The sequence below is a fragment of the Bos mutus genome, chromosome 1 (assembly GCF_027580195.1).
Source record: "Bos mutus isolate GX-2022 chromosome 1, NWIPB_WYAK_1.1, whole genome shotgun sequence".
Classification (NCBI taxonomy): domain Eukaryota; kingdom Metazoa; phylum Chordata; class Mammalia; order Artiodactyla; family Bovidae; genus Bos; species Bos mutus.
The window spans coordinates 110,773,406-110,798,482 of record NC_091617.1 but is presented as its reverse complement, the minus strand read 5'-3'; the positions used below and the strand labels follow the sequence as shown (position 1 = coordinate 110,798,482).

Sequence of the window (25,077 nt, the reverse complement as noted above, 5' to 3'; positions counted from 1 at the left end):
ATAGAAAGCATTAACAAGACAAAATAGGGAAATAAAACCAAACGGTATTACAAATTCCTCAAATGAAATTTGTAGTGTGGTGTATTTTCCTTAAATTAGTACAAACAAGATTTTAGACACAGCAGCTAACTCCTGGTTGTCCCTGGCCTGTGGGTCTTCTCCTATTATATTTTCCTGCACAGTTTCCTCTCCTTGAATATCTAATATGTTCACACTAAAATCATGGGAACCAGAGGGAGGCACAATATTCTTGTAGCCAGGGCTTGGTTCCCTGCCACCCTCAGAATTCTCCATTATTCCTAAGCATCTCATCCATGTTCAGGGAAGAGCAGGGATCTCTTGAGTGTCCAAACAAACAGCAGCTGAACCCACCGAAGTCTGAACGCTCACCACTTCTTCTTTCCTTCAGTAATGTTAGGACACAAGAACCTATGCCACAGACAACAATAAGGAATTTAAGTTAGCTTTCAAACCAGGGAGTGGTAACAAGCAGGGCCACAGCCGAGTCCATTGTTGACACCACCCTGCTAGGACTGGAGATGCTCTTAGATGTCGAAGATATCAACTTTCCCAGACATGGGGAGAGGAGTGAAATACTGAGGCTTGGAAGGAAGTGTGAAAAGCAACTAAATGCTTATCATTTAAGAAAAGTAAGTGTGCTGACTCTGTGATCAGGCAGTGATCAGAAACCTATTCATTTGCTTCTTCAAAACTGATTTTTTTTCATCTATAATAGGGAGAATGAAGTGACACTTTCTACTCTGAGACTCTGCTCAAAATGGAAATTTGCAAAATCACCCATAAGTGAATATAAGAAAAGCAAGTTTTATCTATACCAAGATGGTAATTTTTTACCTATCAGATTAGCAAAAATCAAAAAGTGTGATGACAAACTGTGTTGGTAAACATGTGGAGAAATCATCATGTTCTTATCATTTCTGATAAGAACAAAAACTGTACAAATTCCATCAAAGTTGATTTGACATTATTCATCAAAGTTACAAATGTGTATACCTTTCGTTTAGCAATCCCACTTCCAAAAATATATTCTATAGCCATACTTGAGCATGCAGAGTATGTACAGGGTTATTTACTACATCATTGTTTTCAAAAGTTCAGAAACAACCTAATTGTGAATTAATCTGGTTAAATTTAATATATCCATACATTGTAAAATATGTAGCCATTAAAAAAAAATCCAGAATAGCCAACACAATATTCAATAAAGTTGGAAGACTGAAACAATCCAACTCAAGACTTACTCTGCTGCTGCTAAGTCGTGTCAGTTGTGTCCAACTCTGTGCAACCCCATAGACCGCAGCCCACAAGGCTCCTCCAGCCCTGGGATTCTCCAGGCAAGAATACTGGAGTGGCTTGCCATTTCCTTCTCCAGTGCATGAAAGTGAAAAGTGAAAATGAAAGTGAAGTCATGTCTGACTCCTCGCGACCCCATGGACTGTAGCCCACCAGGCTCCTCCGTCCATGGGATTTCCCAGGCAAGAGTACTGGAGTGGGTTGCCATGGCCTTCTCTGAAGACTTACTCACTCTAAAGCTACAGTAATCAAGACTGTGGTATTGAACAAAGAGTAAACGAATAAATCAATGGAACAGAACAGATAGCCCAGAAACAGACCCACATAAACGGAAGTCAACTGATCTTTTACAAATAAACCTAGGCAATACCATGAAACAATTTTCAACAAATGGTGCTGGAACAACTGAACATCCCTATGCAAAAAAAATGAATTTAACCATACCCTTCACAGAAGTTAACTCAAAATGAATCACAAACCTCAATTTAAAACACAAAAACTAGATAGATAACATAGGGGAAAAAAATCTATATGACCTTGGGCATGGTGGTGATTTTTCAGATACAACACCAAAGGGATGATACACCAAAGAATTGATAAGCAGAACTTCATTAAAATTTAAAACAATGCCAAACGAATTAGAAGACAAGCCACAGACTGGGAGAGAATATTTGTAAGACATTTAATAAAAGATTTATTCAAAATATACACAGAATGCTTAAAACACACACAGACACAAACGGAATTAAAAAACGGACCAGAAACCTGAACACCTCACCAAAGATACAGAGATGGCAAAGAAGCATATGAAAAGATACTCTTTTCATCATGTGTCATCAGGAAATGCAAATTAGAACAATGAGATACCACCACACCCCTATGCGAATGGCCAAAATCCAGCTAACACATCGAATGTTGGCGAGCATGTGGAGCAACAGAGGAGTTGCCTTCACTGCTGGTGGGAATGAAAAATGCTACAGCCACCCCGGAAGACAGTTTGGCAGTTTCTTACAAAACATATTCTTACATACAATCCAGCAACTGTGCTCTTTGGTACTGTCAGCTCGCAAAGAAGTTGACAACTTATGTCCACACAAAAACCTGCACACGAGTGTGTAGAGCAACTTTATTCATAATTGCCAAAACTTGGAAGTAATCAAGATATTCTGCAATAGATGGATGGATACACTGATACATGCAGACAATGGAATATTATTTGGCACTAAAAAGAAATGAGCTATCAAGCCTTGGAGGAATCCTTTCACGTTACTAAGTGAAAAAAGGCCAATCTGAAAAGGTTACACTGTGATACCAACTATAGGACATTCTGATAAAGGCAAAACTAGCAAGACAATGAAAAGGTCAGTGACTGGTAGGGGCTCAAGGGTGAGACAGAGCTGAACAGGCAGAGCACGAAATTTTTAGGGCAGTGAAAACACAGTGTATGATATCATAGTGATGGATACAGGTCATTACACATTTGTCCAAACCCACAGAATGCACAACACCAAGAGTTAACTATAATGGAAACCATGTACTCTAGATGACTGTGATGTCTCAATGTAGGTTCATCAATCATAACAGATGTACCACTGTGGTAGGGGAAGTTGGTAATGGGGAGTCTATGTACTGGGTGGGGGTAGGGAATACATGGGAAAGTCTATACCTTCCCTTCAATTTTGCTGTGACCCTAAAACTGCTATTTTAAAGTATACTATTAATAAAAAGGGGACTTCCCTGCTGGTCCAGTGGTTAAGATTCCACACTCTCAACACCAGGTGTGTGGGTTCCACCCTTGGTTGGGAAAACTAAGATCTCACATGTCATATGGTGTACCCAAAAAAATAATTAAAATTAAGTAAAAAGGAAAAAAGTTAAGAAGCCCTATATGCTGATATGGAATGACATACAATATATATTATTACAGTAAAAAAAAAAAAAGCAGATTCATATGGATGGTGCAGTACCATTTGATTTTTGAAAGAAGCCAAAAAGCACCCATATGCATTTGCTTATATATTTTGAAAAAAAAAATACAGAAGAAACCAATAACTATTGGTCTATTAAAGAAATAACTGGATGGCTGAAGGACAGAGGTTAGAGAATTTTCACTAAATGCCCTTTTAGGTTTAAAAAATTAAAACATGAGAACGTACGATCTATTCAGTTATTCTTTTCTAACAAAAGTAACAGAGTAATAAGAATTCTGTGAGGAAAGAATACCTTATTAACTTTAGTTTTCAATGAGGAATTTTCAAAAAGTTGAGAACTGACCCTGACTTGAGTTTTTTGCTTTTGATTGAAACTTGGACACTAAATAATACATTTCACACTTCTCTTTGGACAAGTGAAAAAGAAGTTGGTACACAGTTTTGTGTTCTCTCTCTTCCAAGATTGTACTTTCAAGATTTACCCAGTAAACAGAAAACTACTTCCAATTCACAACCTATTTCAAAAAGAAAAGCTGTGGTTCAGAATAAAACAGTTGTATAAGCTTTTTTTTCCCCCTTTTCAATTTGAGAAGAAAAGATTCCTCTAACATTCGCATTTAGACACTGATTAGGAAAATAAAATAATCACATTACAGGGATTTCTCCATGGGAGAAAAAAACAGGGCAGGGGGCTGAGTGGGTTGGGGAGAGGGCTTTCTACACTTCATTCCATAAACACACTGCCAGCAGAAGACAGGTTTAGTGACTCAGGAAAGGAATAGATTCTCATTGGCCCACTGAGTCTGGGAGCAGCCAATAGCTGATGCTTTATGAGAGCGAAGAAAACTATGAAAATTAAAAAAAAAAAAAACCCTCCCCAAGCCCTGTTATTGAAATCCAGTGTTGAAAAACACTGCTTTTAAAAATTACTAAATACAAAAGAAATTACTAAATGTGAATGCTGGTGAGCCTTAAAAAGATAGCTTAAAAAAGAATTTCTTTTCTTTAATATTGCTTCCCAGTTTCCTACTTCTTTCACTTAGGTCCCAGGAGATAGTTACTTGTTTCTTTAATATTGAAACCCAAGTTTTTTTGTTTTAATTTTACTCATTAAGTTTCAAAACCCAAGGGCATAAGAAGGTATACAGTGAAGAGTTTACCTCTGGTATGTCTCCCAGCAACCAACATGATTAGTTTCTAGTGTACCCTTCCAGAGGTATTCTATATGCATAGAAGAAAACCTTCTTTTCCCATCTCTCCTTTTCTTTCTGTTTTACACAAATGGTTGTCTGGAACCAACAGTCTTTGAATTGAAATAAAAATCAAAGGATCTTTCATAACCCTAATTCCTTTTTTTAATAAAGAAATCATCTTTTAAAAAATTATTTTCAATCCCATATCACTCAAAGTTAAGGAAGAGTTGTTTGGCAAAAAGAAATAGGAAGTCTAGAAAACTAAATTACATGCAATCAAACAGCAAATCCACTCACTTAACTTCTGGTCCAGGATTTTGACCCCTGGAAAAAGCAAATAGGTCTTTAAAGTTCCCACCAGAGGTTCCACTAGCGCTCCACAGAGACCTGTTCCAAGATCCAGTGGCTCCTTTAGTTAAATTGAAGAGGGAGAGAAGAGGGAAGTAGGAAGCTGAATTCAAATGTTTGGTTCTTGTGGGCTAGCAACAAGGAAGCAAAGGCAGATGAAAGAGAAACCATGACTGCCTTAGATCAGTTAATCAGTAACTCACAAGTGAGAGCACCAACTAGATCTTTCTGCCTTCCAGTGGCAACAGAATAGCTAATGCATGGGCACATGAATGGTTGGACAGGTTCCTAAGCACCTTGCTAGATTCTGAAAATGGAGCCACAGAGAAAAGAGGCCACTAGGAGGGTAAGACACAGAGAAACAGAGGGAAACTCAGAGCACACCCCAGGGTCCTTTGCATTGCCTGAAGCGAGGCTGGGCTGAATTCCAAAGTGAAGTCTGGCATCCAGTCTTCTAAAAACCTCAGCCTTTTCTTCTCCCCTGGAGCCAGAGATACAGGGAGAAAAAGAAGGCCCAGGAGAGAAAGGGGTGCGTTTAAGGCGAAGTGTGCTAATTAGGTCACTAGACCAGGCATCTGCTGGCAAGTCAAGGTTTAATTCCCAGCTGTTTGAGATGGACATCCCTGAGCCTCAGTTTCTTCCTGGGTAAACCCTCTCAAAAACACTGTGAATCTGAAACCAGCTGAGTATAGTCTCAATACCATGGCCAGAGCAGTTTCAGGAGTATCAAAACTCCAGCCTCTGGCCAAAGTTAAGAAATTTTCAGCAACTGTCCGAGGTGATTCAGGTCCCCAATTTAAAAACATTACGGAAACATGCCATCTGATTCCATCCTGCAGTAAGTCATTATTTCAAGAAAAATAAGTGAGCAAAGCTTACACAAGATAAAAATCAACATCTAAGTCTTGGGATGCCAGAAAACACACATTAAAATCATGAGGGGTCCTCTTAGACCCAGCATAATTTGACAACAATCTCAAAGTGATAAGTGGGCCACTTTGATGTGGAAAAGCATTTGCACAAGAGAATCTAAACACCACTCACTTCTAAACAAATAGCCAACACAGTTTATAAACAAAGCCTTGAATGTTTTTCTGGAACCAGACCTGAATTTATAACCTCTTAAACTCCATACAGGGAATGCAGCGTCTCCATTCACCAGAAAGCTTATCAGAGAAACTTCTAAATGTCTGTATTTTGGATGGCATGCTGAGTTTGAATGAAAACTATTTTTCATAATTTAGCCTTGCTTTTCTGAATGACAACATGACATAACAGAACACGGAGGCAGACAGACCTGGGTTCTAATTCCAAGACACTTTCATACTCACTTAGATTTGGGGCAGGAAACTAATCTCCAAGTCTCACTGTTTCATTAAGTAGTATGGGATAATAATTCCTGAATCTCTTCATGAATTTTAAAGTTGAACTAAAATAAATGCATAGGCACATGATTGGACTATATCAATGTTCATTTTCTCCTTTTCTTCTAGAACTCCTTAAGATATTTACTGTATAATAACCAGAAACGCTGCTCTCCCTTACATTGTCTTAATCACAGTAGAATTCTTCAGGCCAAAATACATATTAAAAAAGATCTCTTTCTTGTTTATACACATGAACCATACACATTCTCATGACATACATTTGCTTATAACCAAATATTTAAATCAGAAGCTACCCACTGTCAATTCCACTCAGTGAAATTAAACTAAATCATAAAACATTCTTGGTGTTTGACCACTTTATAACTACAACAAGTTTATATTACAAACACCAAAGTCTAGAGAAAGGATTTCATATCCGCCCTCCCTAGATTTCCTAGAAACAGCAGCATCATTAGTAATCATAACATTTTCACCCCAGTTTTTTCATTTATTAGCTGTAGGACTTTAAGAAATCCTTTGGAAACCTTGGGCTCTGGCTTCCCGAGTCATATAATAAACACAGTAGACATATTTTTCTGCTCTGTAACATGACAGATCACGAGGCACAAGCATTTGGTGCTTTTAACGCATTGAAAATGCAGAACTTGATGAGACTTTAACTTTGCTACAAAAGTTTTCTTAGCTGTCCCTTCTGTGTCCATCCTGCCCTCTTTTACTTTGAAGCACAGAAGACAGAGACCCTGAGGATAACAACACAAAGCTGTGTAAACTTCTTCACGGCTTCTTAAAATGCACTTCTAATTCGGCACACCCTACCACAACAGTCCTGGATTTCTCCTTAAACAAAAATGGTCACGGGTATCAAAGAAATGTGAGTGAGTGTCCACTGAACTGTGTCTAAATGATTTTCCTTGTGAGCAAAGCCAGCCTGGAATAAGCCCCTACTAGTGAAGAGAGAGAACATGCTTCCCAGGCCGAGGAGGCATTGTTCAAAGAAATGAGTTCTGCACCACTTCGGCCACAATTCACAGCTGAGTCTGATTTTCTGAAACAAAGAGCAATAACCAAATGGCGATGCTCTTTAGCAAGCTTCTCTGAGCTGATAATGTTGAGCAGATTCATGAGGCTGAAGAAAAGGAGGCTACAGTCTCCCTCATCTTCTGTGTCCCAAGAGTGACCAGAGGAAACGTTTGTCAACCTTGGTTATTATTATGCCAGAGGTTTGTCCTGACTATAATGGATTTCAGTGGAGTCTAAATGCATGAAAAATGCCTAGAAATTATTCCAGTTCAAAAGTTAAAATGTTCACATACCCTATTGTATTCCTTTTAACCTTCTACCATAATTTTATATCTTTTTTTTTTTTCCTCAGACAAATAGTAGTCATGATCTTTCAAGCATGCAGACCAGAACTATTCTTAGAAGGGAGCTGCAGGAGGTTTATTATGTCATGAAACACAGAGCCAGAACAAAGGACTACTGAATCACTCACCTTATCTTCATCTAAGAAACCTGAGAATTACAGGGTTTCTCTTTTCCTCCCAAATTCAAGAACTGCACTTGCCAAGACTGCAGGTTTTATGGTTGAGACTGTATTACAAAAATGTAAAAAGACAGATGCACATAATGTTTCTTACTGTATATATGACTCATCTAAAATGCTTAAAAACAAGGTTCAGGATATTTTTTATCAAAGTTTAAGCCTTTGTTTCCAAATCTAGATGTCTGATTGCTTGGCACTTATTTAAGCGCTCTCCTTAAGAGTGCCACAGATAGCATCTTTTCCCTGAAAACCTGAAACAGGATTAAAATTATTTCACAGATTAAGTCACAATTCTTAGTTCACTGAGAACAGAAATCTAGGTTTACTTATCTATATCTTATATATCACTTTATTGTATATCTTATATATAACTGGTTTTCAATACTGTTGACTAAATGAATAAATTAAATAGGAAGGATTTAAGAGTTTTCCCAGTATATTATAGCACCCTAATATAAACCACCTTTATCATATTCTATTTCTGTAACTGTCTTTATAATTATTTAGAAAACTGATTCTAAAAATAAGTTTAATTGATGTTGGTGATGTGGAGAAATGTATCAAACAGAAGCAATGACTGTAACAGCTTTTATGAATAATCTGGTGCAGCTATAAATCCTGGCTCTGCCCATCAACCTTCCCTCCCTTTGTCTCATCCCATGGCTTCTCCCCAGCCTTCCCCCAAGCACTCCCAGTCTCATTATCCCATGATCTGCTAAACTGCAGTTTACCTCCTGGAACCAGCAGAAACACATGTCACTGAGAATTAGGGAATTGGAGCCAGTTACAAGCCACAAAATAGGGTCACAAAGTATCTGAACCTGAAAATTAAGAGTTTTTATATTTTTAATGATAAAAAACTTAATTGGACACTTCTAAACGTTTGAGCCAGATGGATTGCATAATGTCTCGGCATTCATAATGAATGGGATGGGAAAGAGAACTTTAACAGCATGTTATTTGTTAATCATCTGAAAAGTCATATTACCATTGACTTCATTTGCTGATGGTGGAAGGATATTGTCTGAATACTACTACTAATAAACATTTGCTATTCTTGAAGGCAAATTACTTTAAAATAGGATATAGCAAGACAGTGCTCATGTATTACTACACTTACGGTATTTTTATGCTGCACTTTATCCCAGAAAGAGTAATTCCATTTTCATACATTTATTAGCAGTTAATTCTTACCAATGTTTATTTAATAGCAAGTAAGTATACCAATCACGCTGCCAAATACTGTTGTAACTTAAGAAGTGTACTACAAGAAGCTACAGCTCCTTCTGCATAACCCTTAAGATGTGTACCCTTGCCAAATGCTAACCTATGCGTAAACAAGTGAAACTCTTTAAGGGCAATGGAGTTGTCAAGACTCAATTTTAAGAAAAAGTGACTCTCTCAACAGGAAGCTTGAGGGATCTGACTGGTTCGTGTCAAAGTTTCTTGAAACATTCCCTGCAGATGATTAACCCCAGAAGTGATCAAAACGCCTGAGCAACTGGAAAACAATCACTTCTGGGAAAGCCTTTGTTTCTTTTCATTGCCATTTTACGTTGGTCCACTTCGGATCGCCTTCAGTTCTCATAAACAAGCCAAAAGAGGACACAGGTGCTTCTAGTTTGTACACGCCCGTCTCTACACCTGCGGGAAAGCGGCACAGGTCTGTCCCCTTAACGCTCAAGAACACCTGACCAATGTTTTTTTAAACTGCTTAACTAGTAAGAATATTTTATTCGGGTCCACTTTCATGGGCTAAAAGAAGGGGGGGGGGGTGGATCTCAAAACACCGTCCCAATAAGCAATTTCTCATCTCTTCCGTCGATGATCAAAGCGGTATTGCCCTAGGACGTGGGAGGGGGGTCTTTAAAATTTTACCTGGTTATTGTTCTAATGCTGAACTCCTAACGTCAAAATGAGATCATAAACTTATTCCGAGTTACAAATAACAAAGAAAAAGTCTAGGGGAGCGGGAGAGAGCGCCGCAGACGCTCAACAGGGAGCAAGGCTTGGGGCACGCCGGGTGGCTTTGCGGACTCGCGGCGCCGTCGCTATGGGAACCCCACGCAAGCGCAGAGCGCGCGGCTGTGTCCAGGACTACCCTCCACCGCCCTGCCCCGCGCCGCTCGGGTGCCCCGGGTTTATTCCAGGAAAGGGCAATGGAGTAAATCCTCCCAGCACTGAGAGCACCCGGTCTTCTCTGAAAGGGTCCTGAGTGAGGTCACTGGGCGCAGGAAAAGCTCGTGAGACTCCAAATGTAATGGACACCGCACTTCCCTTGCTGGGAAAAGCGGACCTGCTCTTTGCGGCGACTGCGGGTCAGACAGGCGGCCCGCCTAGAGGTGAAGCACCCTGCAGTGAGCGGTGCTTTACCCCTCACCGTGCATAAACCCCCACTTACCACCACAAGAGACCTGAGAGTTAAATCCTGGCGCAGGCTCACACACCCATCCTTCGAAATTACGGGACCTCAAGACCAGTTGTGGTCCAGTTCTCCGCCAGGGGGTTTGAGGGATCCCCACTCGCACACCTCACACTGTCCTAAAGAGCGTGTCCCGGCCGGAACTGCAGAGAGAGGAACTCAGCCACTTGCACACCTGGACTGCAGTACCAGTCCTCTTCTTTCCCGTCCGCCACCCCGACTCCCCCCAAAGCACTGACCTGCTCAACTTTGAGTGCTCGAGAGATGGATTCCTCTGAGTCCTCCGAAGTGCTGGCTTGATGAGTTATTGGTCCCTGTGACTCCAACTCCAAAACCCTGTGGAGGAGCAGAAAAGCACCCCAGAAGGACTCGTCTGCACACCAGCCTGTAGATCCCCAGAGACCGGCAGGACAGAATGGGTCGCCGCCGCCACAACCTGCTTTCTCATTCAAATCCTCACACTCACTCCGGAGCCCCCTCCCTGCCAGGCCTCAGCTCCGGCGGAAATCAGGAACTGGAGCCGCGGAGAGCGGACTGGAGCTGGCGCCACCGCCAGGGGACCCAGCGACTGGGTGCGAGGGTCTGAGCGCTGGGCCCGGACCCCAGGGCTTACACCTCCTTGAGGGGTTCCCCGGCAGCCAAGGGTCAGGAGTACTGGAGATGAACTCTTTTTGTTGTTGTTGTTTTGTTTTCTCCCTCAAGTTTCAAAGGGTCCCAAACCTAGGGAAACCCCTCGATACTCAGTTCGGGGCTGAGATACTCAAGAACGTCCGCGGTGGGACAGTAAAGGAGTCTGGCGAAATGAAACTGGGAAGGAAGGGAGCAGGGACTATGGGCAGTTTGCACCGAAGTAAAAAGTGCCAGAAGTACATTTTAAGGGAAATTCCCACCTGCTCATCTTATCTCTCCTCTTGTTTTGTTGTTGTTTGCTTTTACCATTCTAAGAAAATAGCATCTCTTATTCTGTTACAACCAGGAAAACCTGCTTTGAGTAAAGTGGAGCTAAAACTGAGCAAGAGAGGGTAAAAGCCCACTTTTATTTCCCCGCCCCCTCTCCCAGGTGCTTCTCCTGAGTTAACATGCCAGTTACTCAATCAGATCAATTTAGTGGCAGGGGGACTCGAGCGGCCCACAGGCGATGAACGAGAGCTCGGGCCTGCGGAGGGAAGCAGTAGGGACTCCAGTGGTGCTAAAACGATGCAATCTACCGAGCATCCCGACGTGGCGAGTGACTAGGTCGCTGCGACGGCTGGAGCGCGCACCCAGGCGGTCGCGCTGTGATCCGGTGTCGGCATTCCGGGATTTGCATTTATCAGCCTTCATTCAACCTGCCCTATTGTTAGTTCAAAGCCTGGCTGGGAGGGACTGGGAGACGCGGCTCCTCACTCACCTTCAGTTTAAAATTCTCCACCAATAAGAAGGTCCTAGGAAAGCTGGCAGCTGGGGGTTGGCAGGGATTTTCTGGGCTTAGTGACAACATAAACTAAAGTCATTTTCTTTGTCAAGCGTGAATTTGCTCAGGAAGTTACAAATGAGCGCCAGAGCTCGGAGAACAGGGGGCCTGGCTGCCGGTCAGCTTTGACGGACAGTTAGTGTTGGGGGGTGGTAGCACCGTGACCTCCCAGCGCAAGATCTAGGGTTTCACCTTTTCATCCCACTTAGCCGATACCATAGAAACAACCCATTTGTATTATTCAATTCAACAGAGGCAATTACAATGTCACAGCAAAGCACCATGGGCAAGAAGAAACTTTATCCCAGAAGGCGATCCTGGACTCTCAGAAAAAAGGAAAAAGCCACCTGAATAGTTACTTGGATTTCTTCCTGCCAGGAGTACCAGGAAGAAATCAGTTTGGGAAAAGATGTAGAAGGTCCTTTGGCTCCATAGAAAGACACTGTCCCAAATTTTCTGGCCCAGCTGCAAATTCCCAGCTTAGAAGAAATGAAGCAGATCCTCCTTCCAGCCCTAGGTTGCTTTTTGGAGAGTTGTTTGACTGTTAATCTCCCTGGTGATTAGGAAGCACCCTCCCCCAAGAAAAAGAAAGGGGGAGAAAGATACTCAAGACAACCCCTCACACAACCCTAGAAGTTATCCATGTCCCCCCAACCTTCTGTGTTTGCATCTGCAATTTTTCAGATAGGAAGAAGACAAATGGTGAAATAAATGCATAAAAATGTTCAGAACAAGGGCACTTGTTTGCTATGCATCCTTTATTTTGATAGTTTTAATCAATTACCATAATTTTGAGAACACTACATTTTTTTAAATTATACAATATTTCAAACCTACCAAAAACAAGGCAAACAACCCAAATCATACTTTCATTCCTTCATCCCTTCATTTTTTAAATAAAGCATTCCAGATACAGCTAAAACCCCATCTCGTGGCCCTTCTCCCTCCCTTTCTCCTCAAAGGCAATCATTCTGAAGTTGGTGTGAATCATACTTCATCATGGTCTTAAGTGTATATATCCATAAATCTTTTAATGTAGCTTTTCCCTCTGAGTCTTTCTTTCACCATTAATCAGAGAAAAATTACTAACTAAAACCAAGAAAACGTGGTTGTTACACTAAGTTTTTAGAAGCAGGACAGAACTATTTTCCCCTGCTTGTGACAATCAAGGAGAACGATAACAAAGGGATTAGACAGTGGGTAGTAAACAGCTTCTCTAGGTTACACAACCCCTTCCATGGTTACTGAACAGTCCATAGGAAAACAAACCAAATAACACCCCATTCTTCCTTCACTGGTTACAAGGGAATTGGAGAAAATGGGACCTAGGTTAACACTTCTTTGAGCAGGTAAAACATAAGTCCCAAATAGTAATAAAGTACCTTTTTTGACTGGTCTCTTGGTCACGTAAGCTATAATCTTTTAGTAAGGATTTCCAAGCATAAGGAACTCCTGCTGGGAGCTCAATTCAAGGTTGAAATCAGCCTTGCTGAAAAATCTGGGGTTGAATTCTCCCTGCTTCCCCATACACAGGGACCTCCATCCTCGCAGGGAGTTACAGAAAGCCCTTTACAGCACTCCTTTGACTTAACCTCCTCACAGCAGTAAAAGGGCTATGAAAGCACCAATTTTTCTTAAATGCCATTGACTGGTGAAAGACATCCTTCCCAACCCCCACTCTCCTCTGGCTTTCAGAGCGATGACTCTCATTAATTATACTGGCATGGCACTGCCTGGCCTCCCTTCTAAATAGCTGCCAGACTCCTCCATATCACCTCTGCCTTGATACACAGTGCGCACTGACACCAGGATCACAGAAAATCCTGTAAAAGGTGCCTGATAAACGGGAGATGATTGATGTGCCTTGCGGTGGGCCCGCTGTGCTGCAAATCTTACGGAGTTCTTAGAAAACTGAACTAGAAATCTGTGTTGGAAATAGCTTTCTCTAGTTGTGCAAAAAAATCATGCTTTCAGTTGCAAAAATAGCTGTGTTTGAGAGACTCAAATCAAATCTTTAAGTTACCAGCATGAAACAAGAGAGTGAAGGAGATGAATATTCTATTTTAATCAATGCACCAAGAAATCAAGAGGATGACCAAAGAGCTTAACAATTATCAAGGAAGACCTATTGAGCTTTCAACACTTATGTCTGAAGCACTTGCCATGTACCAGGCGTTGCTGAAGTCTTAGCTGGAATATAGATAGTACTCCTGAAATACAGAGCAGTAGCTGTCACAGATCTGCTCCCTGTAATGATGAAGACTTTTAGATTAAAATCCCAACTCAAATTAGCTTGAGGGCAAAAGGCAATGTGCTGACTCCTAACTTAGGACAGGAGAAAGGATAAGGGCTGCAGTAATGACTGGATCCTGGAGTTCAGTCATCATTACGCTCATTCTCACTTTTGTTCCTACTCTTTCTCTGCTTTTTTCCAAAGTTTTGATTGTATTCTCTCCTACTACACATGAGCGTCCTCTATAGGCTGGTGGGGGTGGAGCATGGCCAGGGACAGCTCCAGGCTTCAACCATCTCAGCTAACACCCTGGAGGAATTGGGGGTGGGAGGGAGGCCTTCCTGCTTTTACCATCTGTAAATAAGATTGAAAGGATTCTAAATGACCTGCTTCAAGTCATGTGTCCATCTATATAGATCAATTATTTTGGTCATCAACAGAGTATATATGTGTCCCACTCCTGATACCCATGCCTCCCCAGAGCTAGGTGGAATATTATGAGGAACAGCCCCACCAGAACTTGGGGGAGGATTTGCTCACCATAGGAAAGGGGTTGCTCTTCCCAAATAAGGGTAGGAGGAGAATCTGGCAGATGAAAAGAGCAGGTGTCCCCTAAGTACCCTCTCCTGAATGTGCCACCAAAGAAAGACAGCACACGTTTTGTACAGATTCATACCCATATGAGAGGGAGAAAAATGAGAAGAGAAACTTCCTAAGTCCATCAAGAAGGATGGGGTAGGGGGTAGTGGGCAGACCAGGGTAAGTGTCACTGGTCTTTCCCTCCCCAGCTTGAGAGACGTGTATCCACATATGTGGCCAACTGTCATATGGAGCAGGAGATGGAAAGAAAGGAACATAAGCAAGATGGATGATCTTGGATGATGGGATTGTATTATGGGTTTTGGTTTGTTTTTCACTTTTTACTATGGAAAATTTCATACATACCCAAAAGCAGAATAGTATAAGGACACTCTAGGTATTGTATTATCCAGGTTCAACAATTATTAATATTTTGGTAATCTTTTATCTATTCAGGAATGTGGAAAATTCACTGGAATACTTAAATTGATAATAAACACATTTCTGCGGTTCTACAATGTTAGTTAATGAAAGAAATGCATGCCTCCAAAATAACTAAACTGAAGACCAATATATGTGCTCTTAGCAAAGCGTCTAGTACAAAATTAGCTCTCAAAAATGTCAGTTATGTTTACTGTTTTTATTGGCAACCCATTTCAAGCTTTTAAATGCTAACAAACTACAAACTGAAACATATTTTGCCTACAAAAGAAAAAAATGTTTTAAGGGTAAACTCCTTCTTCTTGTTACTGTTCAGTCGCTCAGTTATGTCTGACTCTTTGTGACCCCATGGGCTGTAACCTGCCACGCTCCTCTGTCAATGGAATTCTCCAGGCAAGAATACTAGAATGGGTTGCCATTCCCGTCTCCAGGGTATCTTCCCAACCCAGGGATCGAACCCAGATCTCCTGCATTGCAGGCAGATTCTTTACTGTCTGTACCATGAGGGAAGCCCCCAAACTCCTTACCAATAGACAATAAATAACATTTTAAAATAGGCTATTCATATGCTTTTTCTATAACAAGCCTATATAATTGTTTCCCCTTTTATATGGAAATGTCAAAAATATTAAAAGCAAATGCAATTTTCACCTTACAAATAACGAAAAAATATAGGTTAAATTGTCAAGATCAAGAATGAGTCTGGACTAGATATCCGAATTCTAAACTCCAGGTTCCCTATTTTAATACCTTGGGAAAGAGATTCATCCTGTGAATGCTGAATGTGAATAAAGGTAAAGTAGCTGAGTTATGCCCGCCTAAGTCCTTAGATTCAACTAAGATTTTCTTATAACCAATTATACATCTCAAGAGTTTCAGTTCCTAGCACAGAATGAATACTTTGTAAAAGGAAGAAAGCATGCTAATTAATGTGAACTCTCCCATCTTCTGTTTCTTCCCAACTTGTGTTGTTGTTGGGAGTTGGGGAGCAGAATGAAGTATTTTGGAGGAAACAATAGTGTCAGAGAAGGACAGAGTCCCCTCTCCTTCCTCTTAAAAGCTTCACAACTCAGCTTCTATGTGTTTTGTTTCCAGAAAGACCTCCCACAGAGCCAATATCTACGCTTTCAAGATGGCCAGAGCCTGATGGGCAGGACAGACATATAATTGAAGTGCTTCCTACAGCCTAAGAAATAATATTGAAACTTTGACATTACATATTTCCCTTAGGGAATATACTGGGATTTCCCCCTCCCATACTATTACAAATTCCTGCAGAATCCCATAATATAATCAAAGTCTAATTGCAGACCAGTCATCTAATACAGGAATTATTTTTATAGTCACTGAACAAAAGTTTAGGCACATGGGCAAATCATATTGCAGAGTGAAAAATGAAGAAACTGGTGAGACAATACAAATTCCAAAACTTTGAAAGCTGGGGGCTGGGAAGGCAATTTACACCATGAGGAAAATTCTATTTCCAGGACTATTTGGAATCCTAATGAAGCATGCAATCTCTATTAGTAACAGTTGTTTTTTTTTAAACCAGACAACAAATGGTTAGGTTTTCCCACACAAACATAGTGAAAGGAAAAACTGCGTTTTAAAAACCATATGTTAGTTTTTGTTTCATTTACTTGCATATTTAAACTAAATATGTACTTGGGGGCTTGATCTGTTCAAAATATCATGTTCAAATTTGACTAGCTTAAAAAATGTTCCTTCAGACTATTTAAGGCAAATCAATTTTCTTGGTGTAAGATCATGAGAGGTACAAGGGGAAATTAGACTGGAAAAACAAGTTTTGGTCAGAATGAGAAGGCACTGCTGTAATGGTCCACTTCATTCCTTATTTGGTTCCTTTCTTTTAAATGAATATTTATAGTTCCCAATCAGAGAAGGCAATGGCACCCCACTCCAGCACTCTTGCCTGGAAAATCCCATGGACAGAGGAGCCTGGTGGGCCACAGTCCATGGGGTAGCTAAGAGTCGGACACGACTGAGCGACCTCACTTTCACTTTTCACTTTCATGCATTGGAGAAAATGGCAACCCACTCCAGGGTTCTTGCCTGGAGAATCCCAGGGACAGGATGGGGTCGCACAGAGTCAGACACGACTGAAGTGACTTAGCAGCAGCAGCAGCATAGTTCCCAATAAGCAAGCAACTAAGCTAAATGCAGTGGAAGGAGCAGAAATGATTTAAAATTTATAAGGGATGGTTTGAGTAACAGGATGCACTATACCTCAGACGTGAAAGAAGATCCCGTAGATCTCCTACATATTAATACAACGTGTCAAGTGCTAAAATGAATATGTGTGAAAGTGTTAGTCATACAGTCATGTCCAACTTTTTGTGATCCCATGGACTGTAACCCACTAGGCTCCTCTGTCCATGAAATTTTCCAGGCAAAAATGCTAGAGTGAGTAGCCATTCCCTTCTCCAAGAGATCTTCCCAACCCAGGGATCAAACCTGTCTCCCGCATCACAGGCAGATTCTTTACCATCTGAGCCACCAGGGATTCTTTGAAATAGGTATGTGTAGTGGTGTTGACACGACTAAGCGACTTCACTTTCACTTTTCACTTTCATGCATTGGAGAAGGAAATGGCAACCCACTCCAGTGTTCTTGCCTGGAGAATCCCAGGGACCGGGGAGCCTGGAGGGCTGACGTCTATGGGGTTGCAGAGTCAGACACGACTGAAGTGACTTAGCAGCAGCAGCAGTGGTGTTAAAGAACAGAAGAGGGCGCTAATTACTTAATTTCATTGACAGTCTCTACAAACTGTTTTAATAATAAAACAGAACAGAAAATAGAAGTAATGATCCCAGTACCTCAATTTCTAAAAATCTCACTTCTGCCTGAATTAGCTGTAGTGCTAACTTAGTTACATAAATCTACAGATTAGGATTCTCCAGAAGAGCTTGTTGGAGAATGAAAGCTTCTCTTGTGACTTTCAGTAATCCATATAGTTTTGCATTCCAAGCCAGTACACACATTCAAACATATTTGTAAAAAAAAATTTTTTTTTTAAAAACACTTATTTTTGTTATGTGCCATGCACTCATATATTGTTCTGTTTCTTTATCTTTTTTAATTGCTAGTAACAACACATTACGGAGAAGGCGATGGCACCCCACTCCAGTACTCTTGCCTGGAAAACCCCATGGACAGAGGAGCCTGGTAGGCTGCAGTCCATGGGGTCACAAAGAGGCAGACACGACTGAGCGACTTCATTTTCATTCTTCATTTTCATGCATTGGAGAAGGAAATGGCAACCTACTCCAGTGTTCTTGCCTGGAGAATTCCAGGGACGGGAGAGCCTGGTGGGCTGCCCGTCTATGGGGTCGCACAGAGTCGGACACGACTGAAGTGACTTAGCAGCAGCAGCAGCAGCAGCAACAACACATTAAACTGATGTCCATCTCATTAATTAGAGCTCATGACCTACAGCTGAAAAACGTGGTTCCACAATGTTCCTTAAAAGTGAAAAGGGACTTCCCTAGCCTTCCAGTGGTTAAGACTCTGCACTCCCAATGCAGGATGACCAAGTTCAACCCTTGGTCAGGAAACTAGATCCTGCAGGTCGCAACTAAGACCAGAGCAGCCAAATAAATAATTTTCTTTTAAATGAAAATAAGGAAAAGCAGTAGTTTTCAGTACACTGATAGATCTCAAAACCATAAAGATTTAAACCTGTGGGAGAAAAAAAAATGTATGTGATTGCTCAACCCTTTGACCATGAACCCACAGCAACAGAAAGGAGCTTCTGAAGTTGCCCAGCCCTCAAAGGGTAGATCCTCCCCCTTGTGAAGAGGCTATGAAAGGTAAAGGTAATCTTCCAGAGAGCAGAACTGGGCATCCAGATTGACTAAGAAATGTGCACACTGCCAAGACTGGGAGGCATTGTTATCCCTGTCCAGCAGGTTGGAACATATTCTAGAAACTATTGACATCCTATTTTCTCTCTGTGTTATACATTAAACTGGATGAACTGACATGCGGCCTTAGGCTTCCAGATCATGAGGAACTTCCTCAGTGAAAGTCGCTCAGTCGTGTCTGACTCTTTGCGACCCCATGGACTATAGCCTGCTAGGCTTCTCTGTCCATGGAATCCTCCAGGCTAGAATACTGGAGTGGGTAGCCATTTCCTTCTCCAGGGGATCTTCCCAACTCAGGGATCTAACCCAGGTTTCCCACATTGCATGTGGATTCTTTACCAGCTGAGCCACCAGGGAAGCCCACCTCAAGACCTGAGCAAGAGGAATTCACATCACTCAGAGATCCCAAACTGGTGCAGGGACTTACTTCCTAGAGGGAACTCACCTTCTTTCCTGAGGAATAATGAACCCTAGAATCATCAGTATCTCAGTCAAACTCTTTTCATCATAGTTTGCAAAACTTCAAAATATCTAGCTAATTAAAGGCCTTATTAATACAGCCTTCCAACTTTGATACCATTTTTCTCCATTCTTTCTTTGATATTTTGACATAATTTGAAAAGAAGGTAAATGAGTGAGCTCAAGAACCATTTTGGAATAGAAATATGGTTCATTTATTAAGTTTTTTTACTATTTTACCTTAAAATATCTATTGACATTTTAATTTTTAACCCTGGGCTTTTTATTTTCTTCAGTCTTCTCATAAATTTGCATTACTTTCTTCCTGTGGTTTGCCTTCATTGAAATAGCTACCTTGGTAACATTAGAAAAGTTCCAAACCACTGCTGGTGTTCAAGACATGCTACCCCCAAAATATGGGCTTCCCAGGTGCTACAGTGGTAAAGAATCTGCCTGCCAATGCAGAAGATGCAAGAAACACAGGTTTGATCCCTGGGTCGGGAAGATCCTCTGGAGAAGGAAATGGCAACCCAGTCCAGTATTCTTGCCTGGGAAATTCCATGGACAGAGAAGCCTAGCAGGCTATAGTCCATGGGGTCACAAAGAATCAGCCATGACTGAGCATAGAGACACAAACACACTCCCCCCAAAATATGGCACCTTAGTATACTGAATATTTTAAGCTTAAGGAGTTTGAAAAAGCAGCAAAAGCAGAGGTTCACTCTGACCTCCTCTCCTCCTTCTTCCCTGGAACAGGCCATATTTCAAGAAGCCAAGAAACAGCATTTCAGAAGTTCAGGGCACCAACAGAACTATTATTGCTTAAGTCACCATTAAAGGTGATGGCAGACATACCAAGGAGATGCACCTGCTTCTGGGATAGCTGGGGTAGAGATGGCTTTTCCGACTCTTTGTGGTGTGAGTGGGGAGAAGTTTTCCTTGACCTTCTGAGGGTCTCTGGCTGGGTTTGAAAATTAAACTGACAAAGATTAACAAGAGAAAAGCACACAAATTTATTTAATACAAGTTTTATGTGACACAAGAGGCTTCATAAGGAAATAAAGACCCAAAGAAATAGACCTGAGTACTTTATGGTAGGTTTGATGGAAGAGTATGCAGTTGTGGAGGAATATGATAGGAAAGGAGTAAGGTAATCGTAGTACATTTACTGGGGGGAAATTTAGCAAGCCTGTTTGTTAGGAATCCTCTTGGCATCCCTTTGTGTTTGGAGATAAGGATGCTTCTTTCCTCCAGCTATAGAGAGGGCACTTCCCACCCTAGATGGTAGGAATCCAGCAGTTAAAGGCTGTGAACTAGATTGCATTGGGAGTCAAGCAAGTGGGAAAAGAAGAGTTAATCTCCCAAGCCTGGGGACAATGACAGAAAGCCTTACAGACTCCTCAATGAACAGCAACTGTGACCTAATGTGCTAGAAGAGAGCCAGAACTTGTCTGTCTCATGGATGGAACTAACAGAAACACTAGCACCACAAACAGAAAGCCACATGTAAGGAGCCCTTGGATGTCTGTTTTCCTCCTCTGGATGTTGGTGGAATATGCTTTTGGCTGCCAAAAATGACCAGTGCTGAATGATATATATGGGACTAGCTTTCACTCTTTTCTCAAGACTTGTTTACTGTTAATTATGATAAAACTAGTAATGCTATCAGCATTTCATATATAAAAAGTGTAGGGACTTTCCTGGCAGTCTAGTGTTTAAGAATCCACAATGCAGGTTCAATCCCTGGCTGGGGAACTAAGATCCCATATGCCACATGCCACAGAGCCACTAAACCTGTGCACTGCGACTATGACCTGATGCAGCCAAATAAATAAATAAATATTTTTTAGAAAGTATGATTTTAAAATGAAAAATAAATAAAACCCGCAAAAGGAAATGTGGATCTAAGACAAAATAGAAAAGGACCATAATAATCCAATCCTTTAGAAATACTGTAAGAACTAAATTCATGTCATAGAAATATATTTAAAAAGTAAAGGAGCCTAAATACCCAAAATACCAAAAAAAGAAAGCCAAGGGGAAAGGTGGTCATGGACCCTGTTATTTTTGAAGGCAAGAGACCAAGAAGTAGTAAATCCTTGGGCTTCTCTGGTGGTTCAGAGGTAAAGAATCCACCTGCCAATGCAGGAGACAAAGGTTCGATCCCTGGTCCAGGAAGATCTCACATGCCAAGGAACAACTAAGTCTGTGTGCCACAAGTACTGAGCCTGTGCTCTAGAACCCAGGAGCTACAACCACTGAGTCCACATGCCACAAGTATTAAAAGCCCACATGCTCTAGAGCCTGTGCTCCACGACAAGAGAAGCGGCTGCCATGAGAAGCTCTCACACCACAACGAGAGAGTAGCCCACACTTTCTGCAACTATAGAAAGCCCAAACGCGGCAACGAAGACTCAGCACAATCAAAAACTAACTAATTAATTAATTTTTTTTTAAGTAGCAGTAAATCCTCTATTTGAAAAAGGTTAAGAACCTAGACTTTGGTCAGAAATTTAGCCTAAATGGACTTTTTCACATTTTTAGATAGTCCTGTTATAACCATCCCCAATGACAAAGATCTAGCCTCTCTGCAGTTATCCAGTTCATCTTGCCCTTGGACCAAAAGCTGGTTTAATTAGTGTTCCCTACTATCTCTTCAAACTTCCCTGGTGGCTCAGATGGTAAAACGTCTGTCTACAATGCAGGAGACCCAGGTTTGATCCCTGGGTCGGGAAGATCCCCTGGAGAAGGAAATGGCACTCCACTCCAGTACTATTGCCTGGAAAATCCCATGGAGGGAGGAGCCTGGTAGGCTACAGTCCGTGGGGTCGCAAAGAGTCGGACACAACTGAGCGACTTCACTCACTTTCAGGTCACTATCTCTTCAAGGAAAAGAATAGACCAGGTTACACAGTCCTCAGGAGGGGCTTCACCAGCCCCGCCTTCAAACAGTTCAACTGGAAAGATCACAGTGCACTGGCTGAGCTGGCAGAGGTCATCAGAACTAATTCCAGTGATAACTATGATGAGATCTGACATCACTTGGAGGCAAACTGAGGCGAGGGGAAAGGCTCAGGAGCTTGCCACAAAACTAGTTTAACATCTCTGTAAATAAAAATCTTAACATCTCTGTAAACAAAAATAACACATTCCCTTAAAACAAAATAGAAAGCTATTGAGGCATTAGATCCAGGGAACAAAATCTACCACATAACTTCCTATCCTACCCCAAAGATGATGAAATAAAGTTACGCACACAAAAAGAACTTTGGAAGATTTGAGACCTCACTAAAAATTAATGTTGTTTAATTAGAAAATGTTGGGAAATCTACTTTGCTGTGTGTGTGGTTTTTTTAGGTTACATTTATTTAAAAAAAAAAAAAAACACAGTATTTATTTATTCCTTTTGGCTATGCTGGGTCTTCACTGCTAGGTGAGGGCCTCCTCCGGTTGTGGTGAGTGAGGGCTCTTCTCTCGTTTCGGTCACAGGCTTCGGTAGTTGCGGCTCCAGGGCTGTAGAGTGCAAGTTCAGTAGTTGTGGCACAGGGGCTTAGTTGCCCCTCAGCATGTGAAATCTTCCCAGACCAGAGATGGAACCCACGTTCCCCACAGTGGCAGGCAGATTCTTAACCCCTGGACCACCAGAAAAATGCTACCTTGCTATGTTTTATCCCAGAAGCAGCAGTTTCCTGCTTTAATCAGGTAGCAGCAGTAAACTTCCCCTTCTAAATCACGGATTCTGATAGGAGTCAGAATGAAGAGGACCAGATGACTCCTCTGACTTTGGTCAGTTCCTTTGCAACCCGTTAGGAAAAACTTCTGGAGACCCTGTGAGTAGATCATTGCTGGTGTTTTGAAAGAAGCTTATAATGTCAGGAAGATTTTAGCAGCAAGTACATGTTTTTGTATGCCACATCCTCAAAGCCACTCAAACTGGCTCTAAAAAAGAAAGAAATGTATTACCTTGCATAATGAGAAATTGGGAGGCAAGAGAGTTCAAGTCCTCGGGATCTCGACAATGTCAGAAGGCATCCCTGTTCTTTCCCGTCTCTGTGCTGCCATCCTCAACACTTTTGTGCTTTTGTTCTCAGGACTGTCCCCCTCATCTAACAATAGGTGGAAATAAGCTACTCTTTATTACTAGAAATGGTCTAAGTGACCTTCCCTTGTGGCTCTGCCCCAAATTCACAAGCAGTTAGAGAGCAGTGAAAAAGAAAGAGCAGCCTCAGACATGCTGCCTAAAGAGTTCCTTCATTATAAGTAATCAAAGTTGAAAAAACCGGCAAAATAAACAAATACTGTCTTTCAACAAAAGCTAAATATGGCTGCCCCAAATGACTAAAATAATACAACGGCCAGTAGTTAAACTTTCTCTTCATGTACTATCATTATATGTATATCTCCTTCAACCTGATAAAAATTTTTTTTTTGGCTCCATTGGGTCATCACTGCTGCTCAGGCTTTTCTCATTTGTAGTTCATGGGCTTCTCATTGTGGTGGCTTCTCCTGTTGAGGAGCACAGGCGCTAGGGCGCAGGGATTCAGTAGTAGCAGCTCCTGGGCTTTAGCGTACAGGTCAGTAGTTGTGCTGGACAGGCTTAGTTGTTTTCTGCATTGATAGGTGGATTCTTTACCACTGAGCCACCAGGGAAGCCCAACCTGTAACTTTTATGGAGTGTTTCATTCTTCTTAAAACCATACTATATTAACCACAATTTATTTACATTACTCTGATATTACATGTACAAAGAATCATCTCTTAAATATTTAAATACCATTAGAATGCAACTTTGATCTTCTGGGGAAATTTCCCATTTCAACTCAATGAAAAATATCCATTATAATTACACGTTTTATTCTTTTTGGAGTAGGTCACCCCCAGACAGCTTGGAATATTTCATTCTTTTCTACGCAAGTGTATGCGACTCATAAGCTCTCTGAACTTCAGTATTAACGAGTAGTTATTCACGGTCTCTTTCCATGTTTCATAAGACCTTTTAAATTTGTCATAATAACTTTCTTTTTTCAAGTTGAAATCTGATCCATTTTTTTTTAAATAACTGTCTTTTTTCCATATTTCTCTCCAGGAACCTTTCAGTTTTTCCAAATAACTTTCTTTTTCAGAGTCTTCCTTCCATACTCCTTCTCCTTTTTTTAAGGCTGTTAATTCAGCTTTAAGTAAATTTCTGTGAATTCTCCAGTAGATTTTAGAATCATGACTTAACCCCTTAACAAGAACAGTTTTGCCAAGACCTCTTCTCAGGATTTCTTCATTCAGATTCACACTAAAAAATCTACCCTTGAATAAAAAATAACACAAACCAATTATTTAATAAAATTACTAATATACCCATAGTACCTTATTTAGTTTAAAATCAGTCAATCTGCAATTTGAGTCCTCCAGAGAAAAGTCAAAAATATAAATGATGGGACTTCCATGGTGGCACAAAGGTTAAGAATCCGTGCTTCCACGGCAGGGGGCATGGGTTTGATCCCTGGTAGGGCTCCCATATGGCATGTGGTATAGCCACAAAATATACATATATATATATTTACACACACACATACATATACATATATATGCAAAGGGGTCCTTAAGAGCTTAAAACAGCTAATGTTAAATCCAAGAATTTCATTACTAGATGAAACTTTTGCTCAAAGACAACTGACTCTTTTATAACACATAGCTCTCCACAGGTTCACTGGTCACCTAACTCAAAAGTGTGTAGAAGCGATAAAGTATGAAAAGAGATTTTTGATTTTTTGGTTGATGTTTGAATAGAGAATGGAGCACACACCAGTTAGGGAAAATGACAGGAGGCCACAGAAAAAGAAATTAACAAAACTGAAAAGTAGACAAATGCAAAATGGACTGAAGCATCACAGAACT

The 25,077-nt window shown here is 41.1% G+C and overlaps 2 protein-coding genes across 5 annotated transcripts in view; both read right to left on the bottom strand.

Moving 5' to 3' along the window:
* PLCH1 (phospholipase C eta 1) overlaps positions 1-10,603 on the bottom strand; it is a 251,435-nt gene extending 240,832 nt beyond the window's left edge. For 2 of the 3 annotated variants that reach the window (XM_070374381.1, XM_070374404.1), the window contains exon 1: positions 10,379-10,603. The gene's annotated coding sequence lies outside the window, so the exon portion shown is untranslated. Of the gene's footprint in view, positions 1-4,735; positions 4,884-10,378 lie in introns of those variants that run through there. The other variant, XM_070374389.1, reaches the window with a different exon arrangement.
* Positions 10,604-20,177: 9,574 nt separating this feature from the next.
* Positions 20,178-25,077, bottom strand: part of C1H3orf33 (chromosome 1 C3orf33 homolog) — a 29,600-nt gene continuing 24,700 nt past the window's right edge. For both annotated transcript variants that reach the window (XM_070374365.1, XM_070374372.1), the window contains exon 5: positions 20,178-24,486. In XM_070374365.1, the coding sequence (XP_070230466.1) occupies positions 24,085-24,486 (402 nt within the window). In that variant the 3' untranslated portion in view covers positions 20,178-24,084. The remainder of the gene's footprint in view (positions 24,487-25,077) is intronic.